The sequence below is a fragment of the Eurosta solidaginis genome, chromosome 1 (assembly GCF_040869045.1).
Source record: "Eurosta solidaginis isolate ZX-2024a chromosome 1, ASM4086904v1, whole genome shotgun sequence".
Taxonomy (NCBI): Eukaryota; Metazoa; Arthropoda; class Insecta; order Diptera; family Tephritidae; genus Eurosta; species Eurosta solidaginis.
In genome coordinates this window covers 260,406,734-260,426,460 of record NC_090319.1, presented here as the reverse complement: position 1 = coordinate 260,426,460, position 19,727 = coordinate 260,406,734, and the positions used below count along the sequence as shown (strand labels likewise).

Here is a 19,727-nt window from a genome sequence, read left to right as displayed (position 1 = left end):
TTTTTAATTCGCACTCAAATTTTTATGAATTTTAATTTCTCCACATTTTTCTATCACTAGGTAGGTATGTATGTATGTATGTATTTATGTACAAATTAAAATAGTGAATGCATTTCATTAAAGATCTTAAATAATTTCAACATTGTTCCTTACTTTCTCAATATTTTTTAGAAGATTGCCGAAAAAGAAATTCTGCAATAGCCACAATGCAATGTGCTTAATTGAATTTATATGCATGCTTTGTTTTAGTTAATATTTAAACTCTTTTTAGTGCCTGCTAGGGGTTCAAAAATTATTTGCTGCAATCACTACACCTCTTGTGTACGTAGCATGAAATGGTATATGGAATTATTTTTATGATAACCCTTTTTGTCTACTTCATTCAATACCCATGGTTAAAATATCCCTGCCAAATTGCTGTTTATTTCCAACAGCGAATATACATACCTACATTTATAAGAGATTTCCTATATACTTATCCTTGATAAGTAATTTAAAGGAGCAATATCAAATTTTCATTCCATTGGCAAAGATAGGGGCGTACATAGTTGCAATATATACGAGAACAAAATAGGCAAGTATATATTACATATATCCTTACAGGAGGTGTAAAAATGATATAATACATACATATGCATTTATGTATGAAGTAGGAAATTTTCGAGGTAACTTTTGTCAGTGAATAATAAAAAGCAAATTCTTAAACAAAAAACTCGTTATCGGGGGAACTGAAATAGTTACTTCATTTTAACCGATATTGGATTCATCGTCTTTGTTTTAGCTTAAATTGAAATATAATAAATTTGAAGAATGTATAGGGGTATATGTTTTTTGTTAGCTAAAAACTTGTTTATTTCTTCTTATTTTTAGCATTTTTGCCATCTGAATTATTTTCCACTTTTTGTTTCTTTTTCTGTGGCTGTGCCTCCTCCTCATCTTCCTCGCCAGTCTCCTCGTCGGTCTCTTCATCCTCAATATCGACAACGTCGTCCTTAATATTCTGGCCCATTATATAAACAGGTCCGTTACCTTTGATCAGCTTAAATGTGACAGATGTTTCAAAGAATTCCACATCGGGATTTACGGCCCTTGTTTCACCTGCCTTTAATACGGCAATCGGAATTTTAAGTGAGTCCTTAACTGTGTATACCTAAAATTAGAAGCGGAAAAAGCATAAAATTAATATATAGAATGGAGGGAATTGTAAAAAAATGTCGGACTTTTTTTATCAATTGTAGTGTTATAATACGATGAAACCACTTTTTTGGGCATCGGACCCCACCATTTTTCTAAAGAAATTTCAAAATCAATTTCCTCGTCAGGAGAATCCAAGGATTTTGGATCAGCACATTAGGGAGGGCAACCTAAACAAACTTCCTCTGTGTAGAACTAAATTTGCCTTTCACCCAGGAAAATTCACGGAAACGGCTATTCATAGCCTAACGGAAAAAATTATAAAGTTTTTGGATTCTAAAGATATACTCCATATGCGCTGATTGACATCTTAAGGGCTTTCAATAACACGATAGCCTGATGTTTCGAACAAGCTATGATTGGCAAGGATATAAGCCCAATGATTATTCGTTGGGTGCTATTTATGATGAAGAGAAGAAAAATCAGTCCTCAAGGCAGTGTACTCATTCCTATCTTGTAGACCCTAGTCATAGATGACCTACTTCAGTTACTGAAATCCAATTGGGTATGCTGATGACTTAGTAATGTGCATCACATGAATGTACGAGGATACAATATCCAATCACATGCAACAAGCCCTACGCATTAATCCTAATAAAACCAGGCATGCTTAACCAACGAACCGATATCATTTCGTTACGATAATTAACGTTAATAAACGAAACAAAGTCATTTCGTTTCGTTTATTAACGTTAAGAACGTGAAATTAACGAAATGATTTCGTTTCGTTTTCTGCCGTATCAAAACGGAATCAAATCGTTTATGTTGATTATTAATTTCAAACTATGCTGGCAAAGCTGATTGATGGCGGAGTCATTAAAGGTGAAAGCATTAGCCAAGCTGATTGCAACTTTTCTCATGAATTTTGACAGTACGAACATTTCTCAGAGTGTTTTTGACATTACCACCAACGAATTACACAAACAAATTATATGGAATTTGTGTGTGTATGTGCGCTCGCTGTTACCACCTTACGGCTTCACCATGGCTATAGCATTGCCAGCACAATTCAAACATAAAGTATCACGTTTTTGTTAACGTTTTTAACGTTAACGAAAGCTTTTCGTTTCGGCTAAAAACGAGATACAATTTATCTTGATAATTTCTTTATCGATAATATTTCGAAGTGTTTCAACGGAAACGGTGGAAATTTTTTGATAAACGATTAGCTTAACGTTAAGGTGCATCCCTGAATAAAACTGTACCAGTGCCTTTAACCCGAAGGAAACTATCCACGCCATAACTATCCCTGTATGACACGAAAATCCTATTTTAAATATAAGCAAAATATCTAGGGGTTATGTTGGACAGAGCCATCACGTGGAATACTCGTTTAGATGGCATCTTAAACAAAGCAACAAGAGCGTTCTTCGCCTGCACTTGACTCTAAGGCAAAACATGCGGACTATCTCTAAAATTGGTAGCCTGGACATTTAGTCAATAGTCACCTATGGGCCCAAAGTTTCTTGGCCGAAGCCATCGCAAAGAACACCAATAACCAAATAAAGCCAACGTCATCGACTACTTTGAATTGGCATAATGGATGCGATGGGACAGCTAATATAGGAGAGTCATATCGCCTGATATCTCTCCTATCGCCAGTAGCCAAGACGCTTGAAGCCATTTTGCTCCCCTACTTTAAAGCAAATTTGTAGCTAGCCTGCCATCAGCATGGCTTCAGAAAACTCCATAGCACCACCACCGCGCTAAATGCCATCAGCACCCAGATAAATTGCGGTTTAAATCAAAACCCCCACCATAGAACAGTACTCGTAGCGCTAGACATATCAAAAGCTTTTGATAAGGTCAACCATGGCACGTTATTGCAAGACCTGGAATGGTCTACCCTTCCCCCATGTCTTAAAAGGTGGACCGCAAATTATCTGGGTGGTCGGCAGGCATCGGTGCAATTTAGAAATGAATCATCAAAACCAAGAAGAATTAAACAGGGAGTGCCACAGGGTGGTGTCCTATCCCCACTTTTGTTTAATTTCTACATATCTAAGCTACCTTCGCCACCAGAAGGAGTTACTATCTCCTACGACGATGACTGCACAATAATGGCCACAGGCCCAGGCCCAAAGATCGATGAGCTTTGCAACAGAATAAACGGCTACCTCCCTGATCTCTCCAGTTTTTTCGCCTCGCGAAACTTGGCATTATCACCGACTAAATCCTCCGCGACCTTATTTACAACATGGGCGTCCCAAATGTCGACCATTTTGAACATCCGCGTCGATGGCACTACGCTACCGACTGTCCTACACCCCAAAATCTTGGGTGTGACGTTTGATCAGGATCTACATTTTGGTGAGCACGCAGCCGGAATTGTACCGAAAATCCAGAGCCGTAATAAAATCCTCAAATCCCTTGCTGGCAGCACTTGGGGAAAAGACAAAGAAACGCTCATTACCACTTACAAAGCACTTGGCCAGCCGATTGCTTGCTACGCGTCCCCTATATGGTCGCCAAGCCTAAAAATAACCCACTGGAATAAGCTACAGGCCTGCCAAAACACTGCGCTCAGAACAGCCACGGGCTGTCTTCTTATGTCCCCAGAACACCATCTATATAATGAGGCGAAAATACCCCCATAAGGGAGAGAAATGAGATGCTAACCAAACAGTTCCTGTTGAATACCCAGAAACCTGGGCATTCCAACAGACATCTCATTGATGAGCCAACACCGCCTAGGGACTTAAGGAGTGATCTTCGTAAGCATTTTGAGGAAATAAGGCACCTGAAAACTCAGCCGTATGAAGCAAAAAAACACAAGCAGGTCCTTGGTGAACTCCACAAACAGGCGTCGGACCTTTATGCCAGGAATTGCCCGGTGAATCCAGTACTCAAAACACAGTACCCAAAACTTGCGGAAGAGGAACGCATACTCCCCAGGGAAACGCGAGTCACTCTGGCTCAACTTCGTTCTAGATACTGTAACAGGTTAAACTCTTACATATCCAGAATCAACCCCGACATACAAAATGTATGCCCCGCTTGCAATGTGTCCCCACATGACACCAACCATCTCTTTAACTGTAATGTGGAACCAACGCCTCTAAGACCCCTTTCATTATGGTCCACCCCTGTTGAAACAGCAAGTTTCCTTGGACTCCCGTTAGAGTATATTGATGACAATTTGTGATCGGTCGCAGCTGTTAGGGGGGGCGAAGCATTGCTACAACAACAACAACATGCGATGAGAACGTCCCCTACTGATGAACTTAGTTATTTAGTGGGAGTACCTCCAATTTCCTATTTTAATAAAGAAAGAGGCAACACTCGCTTGCACTAAGACTTTAAAATATATCTGAGCTAAAGAGCGGAAACATGATAGGGCATATGAAATTATGAAAGTATTAAAAAATACATAAGAATCCGGGTATTGCAACTAATGGTGTTTTCTTTTCTACACGAAAATGTCGCCTTCACGCCAACCCTTCAAAAAGTTGCGTTCTGTTGTAAAATCAGCTTAGCCTCAATAGAGGGCATCATTATCTTTTCTCAACAACCTACCCCTAAAAATGGCCAAAAATGCAACATTACTTGCCCTCGCTGCCATTGACGGTGCAGAAAACAGCCCTGTCAATTAGCTGATGAATCACACGAAGCTGAAGCGAATGCTATATATGTACGTATGTGTCGCATCATGCCCCACTCAAAAGCAATTTGCGATCACAGTTGACAGCGAACAACCACACGAACTGCATTTTTTTGTAAAAATGGTTACAATTTTTGTTCTTTTCAAGTCATGCAGGGTGGCACTGAACATTTTAAGTGGCTATAATTTCACAGGGCGAAGTGAGAATCTTAAAAATGTTTGCCGCTGAAAGTGGCGACATTTTCGTGTAGAAAAGAAATCACCATAAGTAATGCAGTCTCGAGGAATTTCGAGGTGTCCACTGTGGACAGTACTCTTTGGGAAAGGGAATCCATATACTGACTCTCGACTCAGGAATCTGGTTCACGGATGGATCAAAATTTGGTGACGGAAAAACGGGAGCTGGCATCTATGGGCCCAAACTTCAAGAATTCGTTGCCAATGGAATATTACACCACTATTTTTCAGGCAGAAATCCATGCAATAGAAGTTTGCGATAAAGAATGTCTACAAAGGGGCTGGTGGAGTATCCTCATTATGTCAGACAGCCAGGCAGCAGTCTTAAACAATTACTTCTGAGCTAGTGAACGAATGTATTATGTGACGAATATTAGTGACACTAAGTGATACTCACATCACTAATCTGAAACTAAGTAAATAAAGCCATACCACAATAAAGCAAGCTGCCACACTTGTATGTACGTAAAAAAATTACTCATTATGTCTACACATAAGTATGTCCATACAAGCAGCGGAGAGAAACGCACAACTTATTTACTTAATTGGCGCTTAACCGTCTAAACGGTTATCGCCGTCCAACAAGGCGAGCCAGTCGCTCCTTCGCTCCGCCAACCAGCGCCAATTGGTCACACCAAGGGAGTTTAAATCGTTTTCCACCTGGTCCTTCCAACGGAGTGGGGGCCGCCCTCTACCTCTGCTTCCATAGGCGGGTTCCGATAGAAACACTTTCCTGGCCGGAACATCAACTTTCATTCGCATAACATGGCCTAGCCAGCGCAGCCGCTGCGTTTTAATTCGCTGGACTATGTTGATGTCTGCGTATAGCTCGTACAGCTCATAATTAAATCTTCTTTGGTACTCGCCATCGCCAACGCGTAGAGGTCCATAAATCATCTGCTGTTGTCATGGTCCATGCTTCTGCCCCATATAGCAGGACGGGTACGATAAGTGACTTGTAGAGTATGATTTTCGTTCGCCGGGAGAGGACTTTACTTTTCAATTGCCTACCTAGTCCAAAGTAGCATTTATTGGCAAGATTGATTCTTCGCTGGATTTCAGTGCTGATGTTGTTGCTAGTGTTGATGCTTGTTCCCAAATAAACGAAGTGCGAAGAAACGCACAAACACATGCATATATCTGAGATACTCCCAAAAGTAGGCAATTATCGGTGGAAGTTTCACTTACATATACACGCGCATATGGCTATGCGAGAAGCTATAATTGTGCGTCTGTAGTTATAGCTGATGAGTTTATAGCTGGTAAACAAATAGTAAATTCTAGAATATAGAAACGCCTAGAAGTATGCGAACGAGACATCATAGAGTATAAAAGGAGTTAAAGCTGAGTAATCAGTAATCAGATTGATTTAAGCACGCTATCTGTTGAGAAGTAGAAGTGTTATTGTGAAAGTAGTTTAATAAAGACCATTTTTGCATTATTGAATATTGGAATTATTTATTCAACAGTTTAGTGATTCGAACGTTAGCAGAAGGTTGCAAATAAGCGGAATTTCCATAAATTCGTTACAATTATAATCCTAAATGATCTGGGAGCCAAACACCAGGTTTTGTTAGGATGGGTTCCTATACATCAGAGACATGAATGTAATGAATAGCTAAGCAGGTTGCTATAGCAGTATTCTATGGTTCAGAGCCGTTATGTGGGCACACCAGCCTGGCCATTTTTGTAAAGTCACTTGATATCAATGAGTGCCGGGTTGAAAAAGTTTCTATTTAACATTAAAAATACCCCTGGAAAATTTTACGCCCATCTGGCAGTATTTAATGGACCCAAATGTTGATTAAAGTTGAAATTAGACATTTCTATGAATATTTAAAACTCTTTACTTATTTTTTTTAAGAAAGTGCACAACATACATTGTACGTACTTAGATATTATTGTCTGTATATGATATTTTAATTCAATTGAAGAAAACTTTACAACGCCTGAGGTTGATGAATCAATGCAGATTTTGCATGGGATGGAAACTTTTTTCGATATGAGTCAACAACTTTCAATATAAACTGAGCTTCTTCTTCGTGTTAAAATACGATTATAATCCTTCATAAACTTGGCGCCACGCTCTGCAGTGCCATTTACGACGAATACATTTCCAAAGAATTCCAAAGTTGTCTGATATTCCTCATTGTCTTTCCATACGGCGGGACCCAGCTCAAGAAAATCACAATGAAGCTCGAAATTGGAAAACAAAAATTTTGTCTTATAAGATACAAAATCAAAATGTTGAATAAATAAATTCATATTCCAACAAATGTGCATTTGGAAACGTGCAATATTTAACCAAAGCTACAACAGGATCCTTTTTTTTTAAACGATTCGACGACGTTAGGATCAGAAAAAGACAGCCCCACCGTTTCTGGAGTTAGATACCACAAATGATTCTTCATCTTATCAATTACCGCTTCAGATACAGTCTTATCGATTTCTGAATACTTGAAAGCATCGCGCAAAAAGTTCAAACCTTGATTGGGGCATTCAATAGAATTAGTGCACCTATACCATACTTTGATGTAAAGTTTAGAATAAATACTGACATATCTCGAATACAATTAAGTTCTCTTGAAGTCATATTAAACTGATCGCGAAACAGAAAAATTTTTAGACAATATATTGCTTTCGACATAAATCTTGCATAAGATGTCGCGCCACATGTACGAAAGACATCGCCGTTGTCACCAAGGAACGTCATAGAGAGCTCTGAAAGTTCCTTATAATCACAGCGTATTTGAGTATGTTTGAGCTGATTTCGACAAAACTGTTTTATTTGCTCTACTCGTGGGTAATTTTGGAACTAACAATCTGGTAATTTATACCGAACCTGTATTGGTCGCGTTTTATATTCTGCCATTTTTCAGCGAATCTATTAAAAATTAAAGTTTCCGGCGCACTACTGTTACCGCACTTCTTTTCAAAAACGTTGTTTAGCACAATCTCATAAATGTAATGACAGCACGTAAGATTGATAAGTTCCCGACCGATAAGTTCATCCAAAAGCATACAAGCACCACGTGTAAGGCTAGTGTTTGAAGAGGATGTATCGAAGCTTGAAACTACTACTTTTTCAGAAATCCCCCACTCGACTAGAAGTTTGTGAATAGCTTGGGCGATGTTTTTTCCGTTACCCGACTCAAACTTAAATATACAAAATATGTTTGCCATGCCCACGGTTTTTATGAACTCAGACTTTGTTTCATTGCATTGAGAGTGTCGATTGTTTTCACGCAACTGTTGTAGTGAAGTACGATTCAGGACCAGATTACCTGCAGAAATCTCTAAAGCCTCTACTGTTGCCATTAATATATGCATAGCCTGCCGATCTGATACCTAAAGTCGTAATAAATATTAATTTGGAGTGGGTCTAATTTTTAAAATTCTTTTTTTTTTTTTTGCAACCTTTGCTTTATCAAGTGCAGCGCATAACCATGGCGTAATCCAATTTCTTTTTATAACAGAACTCGTATTTTGTTGTATGGGTTCATTATCATCATTGACAAAACTATCTGTAGATGCTTCCATATACTCAGATTCAATTTCGGTTTCACTTTTGGAGTAAACTTTAGTGAGAAAACGATTTGATTTCAATTGGAACTAATACATATATAATTATAGTCCACAAAAGTAACTATTCAATTATTTATCAACTGGCTGCAACTTTGACGTTTGCACATGTTTTGATATCCGTGTTTCTTCCTTTTCTCTTCTCAATTCCGATTCTTTGTTTAAGTTTTCCAATCTTCGTACATTTTTAAGCTTGTCAGAGCATTTTGATGTTCTAGGATTGGAATATGCGCTTGTTGCTAGCCTCGCACTTTCTTTTGCATTTAGTTTCACAAAACGCATATTGTAGAAAAATACGTCTAACACTCGTGTGTTTGAAGGCAATTTGGCTCCTAAAATTTGGTGTGAAACATGTCCAATCAATGCAATTTTTCGTTTTTGTTCATCACTTTTGCGTGTTTCAACCGATGAAAGTCTCGAATCCAACGATTTTGCCATTTTTATCTTAAATATTAGACGATTATTTGTAACACTCGAAAGTAAAACTTGAAATTACCACGTAAACAAATAAGTTTGGCAAAAACATATTCCAATCCATATCATATCGGTTTCAATGCATGCGCAGGGTCGTTTTTTTTTTCATGGTACAGCGTATCGTGCACAGTTTTCGGACTTTGATTAGTGGTAGTTCTGCCAAAAATTTTGGTGGATTTGAAAAAAATTTGGTATATTTCGGTTGTCTTAAATATCTTTTAGCAATCAATATAGAATTCCGCGTATTCCAACACTTCTGCTAATGTTCGAATCGCTAAACTGTTGAATAAATAACTTTAATATTCTGTATTGCAAAATAGTCTTTATTAGACTACGTTGGGAGTAGTACAATTATAATTCACAATTAAACTTCACTTCGCAACTGATAGCGTGTTTAAATCAAACTGATTTCTGACTACTCAGCCTGCGCCGCTTTTATACTCTCCGTTGCCTCATTCACACATCTCTACCAAGGTCTAGTAATTTCTCGAACTTGGTTACCAGCCATATACAGGTATACTTGTAGTTTCCCTGCAAAAATCGCTGGATCATGTGGTCCACTGGAGTACTTAACATTATACTCCACTGTAATGCAGCAATGCACCAACTCATGTTTCTACACGAACATATTGTAAGCCGATCATTGCTCGGTTTTAACGATTGTAATCACTACACGATGTTTATTGGACTGTGGGTACTCCATGGATTACTCTGATGTAATGCGGAGCTGGAGTATATGGTCCAGTCCTAGGACATCGCAATGTTAATTGAACCATATTTTTTGTATGAATTGTGGTTAATTTTGGAGCACTCGGTTGGTCCATATCGAGTACTCCATACATGCATGCATGGAGTAGTCGCGATTTTTGAAGGGTTGTAACCATATACGTGTGTAGATGTGAGCACTACTTCGGCCGATGACTGTACGTGCTTGTGCGTATTTCTCCGTTGCCTTGTATGTATGTGAGTAAATGATGATTGATTTGTTTACGTACACAGGAGTTGTAGCTTGCTTTATTGTTGTTGTGCCTTTATTTAATAACCTTAGTGATGTGAGTGTAATTTAGTGATGCTAATATTCGTCACAATATGTATGTATGTAGTTAGAAGTGGCAATCAAGTACTAAAAGACCCAAGACAAAACTTTAATCAACTTTTGGGTCCATTAATTATTTTCCGAGAGGTTTCAAATTTTTCATGTGCTTTCTTTAGGTAAAATAGAAACTTCTTCAGCCCGGCACTCATCGATACTACCATCTTTAAAAATTTCCTAGCTTATTGCCGCCACTCTAATGTATATACATTTGTAGCTTAATGGCCGTTTAAAAAGTATCTTATAGAGCAAATTTTGCTAACAACAAATATTTTTATCTGACGGATAAATTTTAAAGTTTACCCTAAATAAGTTTTTTAATATTGATACATAAATATGTTACAATGATAATATTTACTTTCGATCGAATCATTAAGCAAATCACGACAGGGCTGCCCCAGCCACTTGTACACTACAGTTATTTATTTATGTATATGATTACTTATGTAGTATAAAATATCAAATATATACATATGTTCCAAATATTTAAAAAAAAACACACCTTTTCTATACCGCAAAAACTGATGCTATCAGAAATATGTAAAACGTGACTATCTTTGAAATAGGAGCAGCTAGGATTTCAAATCTAACGAGCTTTTCATCTACAATCATCACCAAATACCGAGCCTGCTTGCTGTTTTTATCCACATTTTAATGCAACCTATTGTTGCTTCCTGCCCACGGTGCAGTGATACCAACTACTCAATTAACCCAAAGCGTCTAGTTAACAATTTAATATACAAAGCAGATGGTCGAAAATTGAAAACGAATGCAAATATTGCCGAGTACGAGACATTTGTAAACATGTAATGCAGAAAAAAATCTATGCAAACACCAACATATTTCATTTGGAATCTGGCGCTAGCCTTAGCCACAGCAACACCTGACATAGTAGCGGGAAATTACGATCACGCTTCGCAGGCGTAAAATTACCGCTAATTAAAAGAAGTTACTGTATAACGATAATAATATAATGACACAACTAAAAGGTGCGAAAAAAAAGCAAACAAAAAATAAAAAACAGTAGTTTATACATATACATTTTAAATGACACTAAAAAAGTACAAATGTAAATCGCGAAAATTAGTATGAAAAAATTTAAATTTACAAGGTTTAAACCCCAAATATTGTTAGTTTGTAGACGAAAATTAAGTGAACTAAAACAGCGGCAAACTTTCAAAAAATAAATGTCACATGGAAATTAAGTAAATGAAGTAATTAAATGTTTAGTGTGAATCGAAAGAGACGAACAGATAGACGAAATTGTCGTATAGTAGAGCAAAAAAATAAAATGACAAAAAAACATTTAAATTAAAATAATTACCCACATGCAAAACATAATTTGTACGTTAAAAAAATGATCGCTATTTATACGACCAGCAATTTGGAGGCCGGCGTGTTCTGGTGGTAGCGTACTCCCCTACCACAACGAGGGTCCTGCGTTCAAAGCACGGAAAAGCAAGATCAAAATCTTTAGTAAAAGTTTTTTTTAATTAGGAAATATTTTTCTAAGCGGAGACGCCCCTCAGCAGCAGTTTGACAAACACTCCAAGTGTATTTCTGCCATGAAAAGCTTCTCAGCGCAAATTCATCAGCTTGCATATACATATATTTGAACAGAATCTGAGACGGCATAAAACATGTGAGGCCGACAGGCCAATTTGTAGGAAAACTTAAAAAAAGGGCACGACGCAAATTGGAAAGAAACTCGGCCTAAATCTCCTCTGGTATTATCGCACCATTTTTATACTCAGCTAAGCAGAGAACACAGAGTATATCAATTTTGTTCGCATAACGGTACCCCGTAACGGCATAAACTAATCGAGATAGATATAGACTTCTATATATCAAAATAATCTGGGCGAAAAAAGAAATTCATTTAGCCATGTCTGTCCGTCCGTCCGTCCGTATGTCCGTAAACACGATAACTTGAGTAAATTTGAGGTATCTTAATGAAATTTGGTATGTAAGTTCCTGGGCACTCATCTCAGATCGCTATTTAAAATGAACGAAATCGGACTATAACTACGCCCACTTTTTCGATATCGAAAATTTCGAAAAACAGAAAAAGTGCGATAATTCATTACCAAAGACGGATAAAGCGATAAAACTTGGTAGGTGGGTTGACCTTATGACGCAGAATAGAAAATTAGTAAAATTTTGGACAATGGTCGTGGCCCACCCACCCGCCCACTTTTAAAAGAAGGTATTTAAAAGTTTTGCAAGCTGTAATTTGGCAGCTGAGTATGTAATGTTCGGTTACACCCGAACTCAGCCATCCTTACTTCTTTATACTGTTATTGTTGTAGCAGTGCTTCGCCCCATCCAATAGGTGGAATCACTCACAAATTGTCATCAATATCCCCCAACGGGCGTCCGAGGAAACTTGCAGTTTCAACAGGGAGATATGAGTGTTACAGGCGTTGGTTCCACATGGCAATTGAAAAGATGGCTAGTGTCATGAGGGGACCCTTTACAAGCGGTGCATACATTAAGTATGTCCGGGTTTATTTTGAAAAAGTAGAAGTTAAACCTAATACAATATCCAGATCGAACACGAAGTTGCAACTACAAGTTTAAGCTAGTTGTCTTTGAGAACGTGGTTCACCGGAGACGCGTAGTACACAAGCGGCTGGCCAATTGCTTTATAAGTGCTGCCAGCGAGTGACTTGAGGATTTTGTAACGACTCTGAACTTAGGGTACAATGCGGTTGTATGCTCGCAACATGTAGGGGCAGATCGGACTGGGTTTTGGGTTTACGATTGTCAGAAGCCTAATGCCATCGACGTGCCTGTTCGACATTTGCGCACCTGTGGGCTGTATGTGCTTTTGTCCAACTTTGTTATTTCCTTTTTGTACATGAAATAAGGCCCGCTGGCATCGCATCAATTTTTTGGTGTTCATTCTAAGGCCATCAGAAGCTCCTTACAGGAAATTATAAAGTTCTGGTCAATGAAACAGAATGGCTGGGTCTTTAGAGCATCTCATTGCCCACAACTAAGAAATAAGAAATACACGGTTGACGTCAATGAGATGACTGATTGGAACAATTTGGAACAATATCATGAAGATACGGTTGAGTATCTCGGAAAATAACTATACGAAAATTCGGGATTGACCGTGAAGAGGTAGGCTCATTAAGCAGAGAGAGGTGAATGATGAAAAAATATATATCTAGCGGCAGATTTTATAGCAAAGATGCTTAAATAATCATAACAGTACTGGCTAGCCCTAAAAACTTGAGGTAAAACATGAAATACTTCCAGCCTTATGATTAAACCCGACAGACGTTGTTCCGACCTTCTCTATCTATCCACTTGCCTTTCCCATCAATCTCGGGTTCACCCCTTTCTTGCTCCTATTTTCTCACCCCTCTGCTCTTTTAGATGTATCTTAATCGACTCACTCCATTTCTTTATACCTTTCGTTTAACTCTAATTCTCTTAGTTATATCTAATGTTGTTCTTAGTTTTTACATTGGATTTTTATATCAGTACTTAGCGTTGCAAATTTTGTAATTTTTCTCTAGAATCAATAACCAAGAAAAATTGTATTAAGCAATATGAGCCTGTTGCGCTAACTAAATACATATGTGACCTGGAATCATGAAAGCGACCTATTGTGCGAAAACAAGTTTTCGAGAAAAACGCATTTAAAGTTTTTGTTTAGCTTGACTCTGTGTAGCGGCCGGCCGTTGTGAACGAATTTTGTAATTAAAATTTAACTTCCCGATAAGCTACACGCTTGAAACTTGGAATATAGTTCAGAACCCGATGACAATGCAGAAGTATAGATTATTATTCTCTTGCTGAGTCCGTTGAGTCGGTTGAATGGAGCTTGATTCGTACGTTAACATCGGTTGATGACCAGGCAAAGTTTCTGCAGGATAACATAAATAAGTTATTCGATGATCACGTTCCACTAAAAAAAACACCTAAATACAATAATAGCCCTTGGTTCAATGCTACATTAAAACAAATTATCCACCTTCGTAACCAAGCCTACTCACGGTGGAAAAGGTACAAAACAGTCGAAGCGCATAGCTGCTTTAAAACAGCTCGGCTTACTGCAAACAAAGCCATTAGGCTGGCCAAGGCAAATTATTTTAAGTATAAGTTTAGTTCTGCTTTGAATACAAAAGAAAAGTGGAACAAAATCAAACAAATAGGAATTGGTAAGCCCAAAAGTGACCTGTCTCATCCCCCTGATGAGGACATCAACGAAATAAATAATACTTTTGTAAGGCTACCAAACTCAGCCAACAATGTGTGTATTGATAACTACTCCGTGCGTGTTAATGTTGACTCTAGCCCTTTTGAGTTTGTTTGTGTCGATAACTGTGATGTTGTCCAAGCCATACTTTCTGTGAAGTCTAACACAATGGGGTTTGATCGTATATGTTCATAGTTTTTAAAAGTCAGTCCCAAAATCCTTCCCCACATTACTTACTTGGTCAACTCAATTTTGACGACCGGTGTCTTCCCAATATACTGGAAAGCTGCAAAAGTTATTCCAATAAAATAAAATAAAAATAAATGTAAGGCGCGATAACCTCCGAAAAGATCTAAGGCCGAGCTTCTCTTCTCTGGCCGCCAATCCGTAAACAAAATAATGAGTATCGACCAATAGCCATACTCCCTTTCCCCTCTAAGGTCGTTTAACGTATTCTACATGGGCAAATCGTATGATATGTACATGAATACAAGCTCCTGTCCAGTGAGTCCGGTTCCAGGTCAAAGCGAAGCTGTACAACGGCATTATTATCTGTGACAGAAGAAATTCGTGAGCGAGTGGATGAAAGGTACATTGCCTTCTTAACAGTTCTTGACCTCTCTAAAGCTTTTGATTCTGTAGACCACACTCTGCTTTGCAGGAAGCTGGAAAACTTATTTAACTTCTCTGGTCATGCAGTTGCCCTTGTAAGATCATATCTTGGCGATAGGACTCAAGCAGTATGTATAGATGGTAAAAAGTCTGACACGTAGGAAATGTCTTAAGAGGGGTTCCTCAAGGCTCTATCCTGGGTCCTCTGTTATTTGTTCTGTATATCAATGACTTACCCGATGTCCTTAAGTATTGTAATGTTCATATCTACGCTGATGATGGTGGTTTACGTGTTGTCCTCGTGATCAAACTAGCTTGTGCATAAGTAACTTAAACCACGATTTGAATCAAATATTTTCATGGGCTACTATGAATGGCTTATGTATAAACCCGAATAAGTCAAAATGTATTGTTATTCATAGAAGGTCTTTTCCAACTAATGATTTAGAGAATGTAGTGTTTGACAATTCCGTTATAGAATACGTAGATATGGCGAAAAACTTAGGTGTAACTTTTAACAAAACATTGACATGGAAAGACCATATTTTTAAAACGGTTGGAAAAGTGTATGGAATGCTTCGTACACTACGGTTAACACAGTATTTCACGCCTTTGCACATAAGACTACTTCTGGCTAAAGCGTACTTAATACCTACGCTACTCTATGGTTGTGAGATTTACTCAAACTGTGACTATGTGTGCAAGAACAAACTAAATGTTGTTTACAACAACAATGCTAGATATGTTTATGGGTTCAAAAGACTTGATCACGTATCACAACATGCTAAAAGGTTGCTAAACATTTCTTTCGAAAATCTTTTGAAAGTCAAAACACTGTCCTTCCTCCATAAATTGATACACACGAAGGAACCTAACTATCTATATCGTAAGCTTATTTTTCTGCAATCAAGATCCGTGCTTCTTCTTACGTACATTAGATACCGCACGCTAACTTCTGAACGCCAATTCTTTGTTACTGCAATACGTCTTTGGAACACCCCACCTACAAGTCTTCGACTCTTAAGTAATGCTCTGCACTTCAAAAAAGAACTAACATCATTTTTAACGACTCTTAAACTGGACCTCAAATTGTTGTTGTTAAAATGTTCATTTCTAAGTCCGTTTTCCTTTCTCTGTGTCTTCTTTCTTTATTTGTTAAATACTACTCGATCTATAATCAGCCAAAGGTTATCATCACTACTGCTGTCTTTTAATATTTATTAATTACTTTTCTTTAGTTTTAAGATTTACATCTTCATACATAAATATTTAACTATTATCTGTTGTATTTAATTTAATTTGATTAATCTAGTTTATTATTATAAATGTTCAATTTTTATAGCTCATGCTATTCATGACTAGCACTGTTAAATAATTTGTCAAAATTGTTGTGCTCAAATTTTCAAATAAATACAAATACAAATGCAATAAGAAAAAAATATCCGATAGGTGGCGCATGCATCGAAATATTTCGAAAAATCGTATTTGTGGTCCGATTTGGCTTTAAATGCGATTTGAAAAAACTAAGAAAGATAGAAAACTGCGGTTTGTTCCATTAGAAAGAGCGTTAAATTTCCTATAAGAATACTCAAAAAGTGAATTATATGCAATTCGTTCAATTTGTAGCTTGTGATGGGTAATCCTTTTATTTCCCGTTGTTCATAAAGCCTGAAGCTAATTACGGTTGTAGTCTGTCACATAGCTTAGAATTTTTTTTATATATATAAGAATATATTGTCACCACTACCCAACACTGGTTGAAGAAAATGGGCGAGAGAGTGCTTATGAAGCTGTCAAACTACGTCGAGTGAATTTCCTCTGTCTTTTTCGATTGAGTATCCGCTGGGAGCAGAAGTATTTTTTTGGAGCTAGGCTCACGATCAAATATATAATTTTTAAAATCTCAAGTTTTTATAAAAATCTTACGTAGTGCGTACATTTGTTAAAAGTAAGAGTTTTTAGTAAAGTTATTGCTTTGTCGCAATACATATATTTTCGCGGTCTTTAAAATTATTCGACTGTAAATAAAATTCTGAGCTGATGATCCTAAGACTGCACACGTGCATCGAGCATTTGATAATCCATAAGGGAACTTCAACTATTGCGAGCAGCATCTGCATCACAAGTTGGATAAAAAGTGTGATCCCGAGAAAATTCTGAAACTACGAAAAATTCTCGTAGCAGCAGTACAAATTTTGCCAAATTGTTAAAGGCAACCGGTTTCATTTCGTGAGCGAAGGAAGCCACATGCTCTATGCTCCTATGAATTGCCCAGCTAAGCTTTCATTAAGGAATAAACAATATCTAATATAACATGAATAAAAATATCAAAAATATACAGTAAGAAATTTTAATTGATTTTAGTGCTACTATCAAAACTTGGTTTCAATATGTTCGAGAAACTCTAAATTTTTCCGTATGGAATGTTCCAACTTTAAATATGCAAAAGTTGTTTTAGAATTTCATTAACATTCTATTAAATATCGTTTACATCGATAATTCGTTTTAGTTTTAAATGATAAATGAATTTTATTGAAGGAAAGAGAAAAAAAGAGGAGAAAACATCTAAATAAAGTTATAGAGAGCGAGCACCAAAAATTTGAGCAATCATACGTATTTTAAAGTTAATACATAGTCATACAAAAAAAAAAACACAATTTTTTTAAGAGAAAACATTTAAGTTATCAATGAATACTTAAAATATTAAAGTATAAAATGCTCTAAGTAAGGCAATATTGTTCCTGCATATAAGCAGGTAGTGTAGATTTGAATTGTAGCTCGTTATTACAAACATACATATGTACAATTGGTTTTTTGATCTACTATCCCTTGTCTATGAAAAGACAAAGTCATTACCTAGGTATCATATGTTATGATTGTAATAGATATACCTAAAGTTTTATTTTCTCAGCTTTCTATGAATGAGTAATGTTGATGTTAGTATTTAATATGAATAAAGTCTAAGAGATCAATGAAAGTCTTGTGAGTCAAATGTAGTTGTTGGTTTATTTTTTTCGGTTGGGTACGGGAGAGCATATTTGACTCTCAGTGCAATGGTAGGGTAGGGAAGGAGAGATGACAAGGAGGCGAAACACCATCGTTAGCCACCATTCGACAAAATATTGTTTTGTTTTGTTTTATTTGTTTATGCATTTGTATTCCCTCTGCATAGAGCTTCTGTCATTTTGGCATTGATGATATTCAACAATATCGTAATTATTAAATTTCATTAGTCGGTCCGTTTTATTTTAGTTTTATGCAACACTAGTCTGTCCGTCCGTAGATATATGAAAAAGGCTGAGTGAAAAAGTTATTTATTTTGCTGTAGGTGTAGTTCCACCTTTGGTTTCGACCAACTAAGTGCATGAAATAATGTTGTTATATATAAGTATTATGGTAGGGCGTAAGGAGCACGAACCCCGACAATCCGAGTGACTAAGCCTGGATAGAGCAAGCATGCACGAGCGCTTTGAGCCCCTACCGAATCCGTATGAACGGGTACAATATAAGGAAGTATAATTATAACAATAAATGGCGCCCAACGCGTGGGGACCTGGAAGAATAAGGTGTTTTAAATACGTTTTCTCAGGCCGTACTTATTTCAAAATGCTTGATCTTACTAGTGTCGGAATTAGTTTGGATGCGATAGGTCGTCCACCTAACCAACTAGTTAAAGTCATGCATGAGTAATTTATGAATATCTTCATCTCTTTGACTGCTTGGAATTAAGTTTTATACTAGGCTTGGTATAACTTACCAGTAGTTAAATTGAAATATTTTTAAAATTGGTTTATGCCCTTTTTATCAAGTTGAACGCGTTTCAAGGAAATGCTTATTGGTAAAATAGCATAACCACCTATTTTTTTTGCTCCAGCTATCATGTGACCATTTCGAAATGCATAAACAATAAATGTATAAAATAAACTCTCTTTATATGAACCAACGATTACCTAAACTCACAAGACTTGAAAGCACTTATTTTCGATTAACCACACGAAAAATTACAAAAAAAAAAAACAACATCTAACTGGAACTAAATTTTTAAAAACGTATTAGTCGTTAATTGAACAAGATGTCAGTACGGCATAGCGAAGAGCATTTGGCTAATCTCGCCACTCCCGGTAACATCTGCTCTATTTGTAATGATGAAACAACGAATTTTAATTTTGTGTCTACCCCATGTATGCACGGTTTTCATCGGTCATGTCTAACGATTTGGCTTACTGACCATGACTCATGTCCATTATGTCGAGGAATAATTGATACCCAATCGTTAAGAAGTTTTAATGAACAGGATTTAGCTTCCGGTATTGATAATAAAGAATTTCTAGGTGCTCAAGGTGCAGTTCCGAGGAACTCCAATTCCAATACTGGCCCTGCAACGCGTTCAAGAACTGCAAACACTAATTTACTGAATGTATCCAATCACAGTTAGCGGAAGTGGGAAACGAACACCAGACAGACTGTATAGTAACTCCGGAGTCTGACGAAGCCTTAGGAATAGATGCCCTAGAAAAGAAATGCTGGAATTGCGACGAAACTGGCCACAACTATAAACAATGTGTGAAACCTCGTCGTGTGTTTTGCTATGGTTGTGGGTTACTCGCGTTCTTTTTACCGAATTGCCCCAATTGCAAGGGTTCGGAAAACAGGCAGAGGGGTGTCTTCAACAACACCGGCAGACATCCCAACCCAACATCAAAATAACAACTCCATTACAA

At 37.2% G+C, this 19,727-nt stretch overlaps 2 protein-coding genes across 4 annotated transcripts in view; one reads left to right on the top strand and one right to left on the bottom strand.

Annotated features, from left to right (window-relative positions):
• Window positions 1-813: 813 nt before the first annotated feature.
• Nlp (Nucleoplasmin) overlaps window positions 814-19,727 on the bottom strand; it is a 59,768-nt gene continuing 40,854 nt past the window's right edge. For both annotated transcript variants that reach the window (XM_067760578.1, XM_067760577.1), the window contains exon 3: window positions 814-1,150. In XM_067760578.1, the coding sequence (XP_067616679.1) occupies window positions 851-1,150 (300 nt within the window). In that variant the 3' untranslated portion in view covers window positions 814-850. The remainder of the gene's footprint in view (window positions 1,151-19,727) is intronic.
• The window catches only part of LOC137242467 (sodium-independent sulfate anion transporter), a 34,593-nt gene continuing 25,924 nt past the window's right edge, over window positions 11,059-19,727 (top strand). The window contains exon 1 of one of the 2 annotated variants that reach the window (XM_067769753.1): window positions 11,059-11,170. In XM_067769753.1, coding sequence (XP_067625854.1) covers window positions 11,155-11,170 — 16 coding nt within the window. In that variant the 5' untranslated portion in view covers window positions 11,059-11,154. Of the gene's footprint in view, window positions 11,171-14,963; window positions 14,984-19,727 lie in introns of those variants that run through there. The other variant, XM_067769759.1, reaches the window with a different exon arrangement.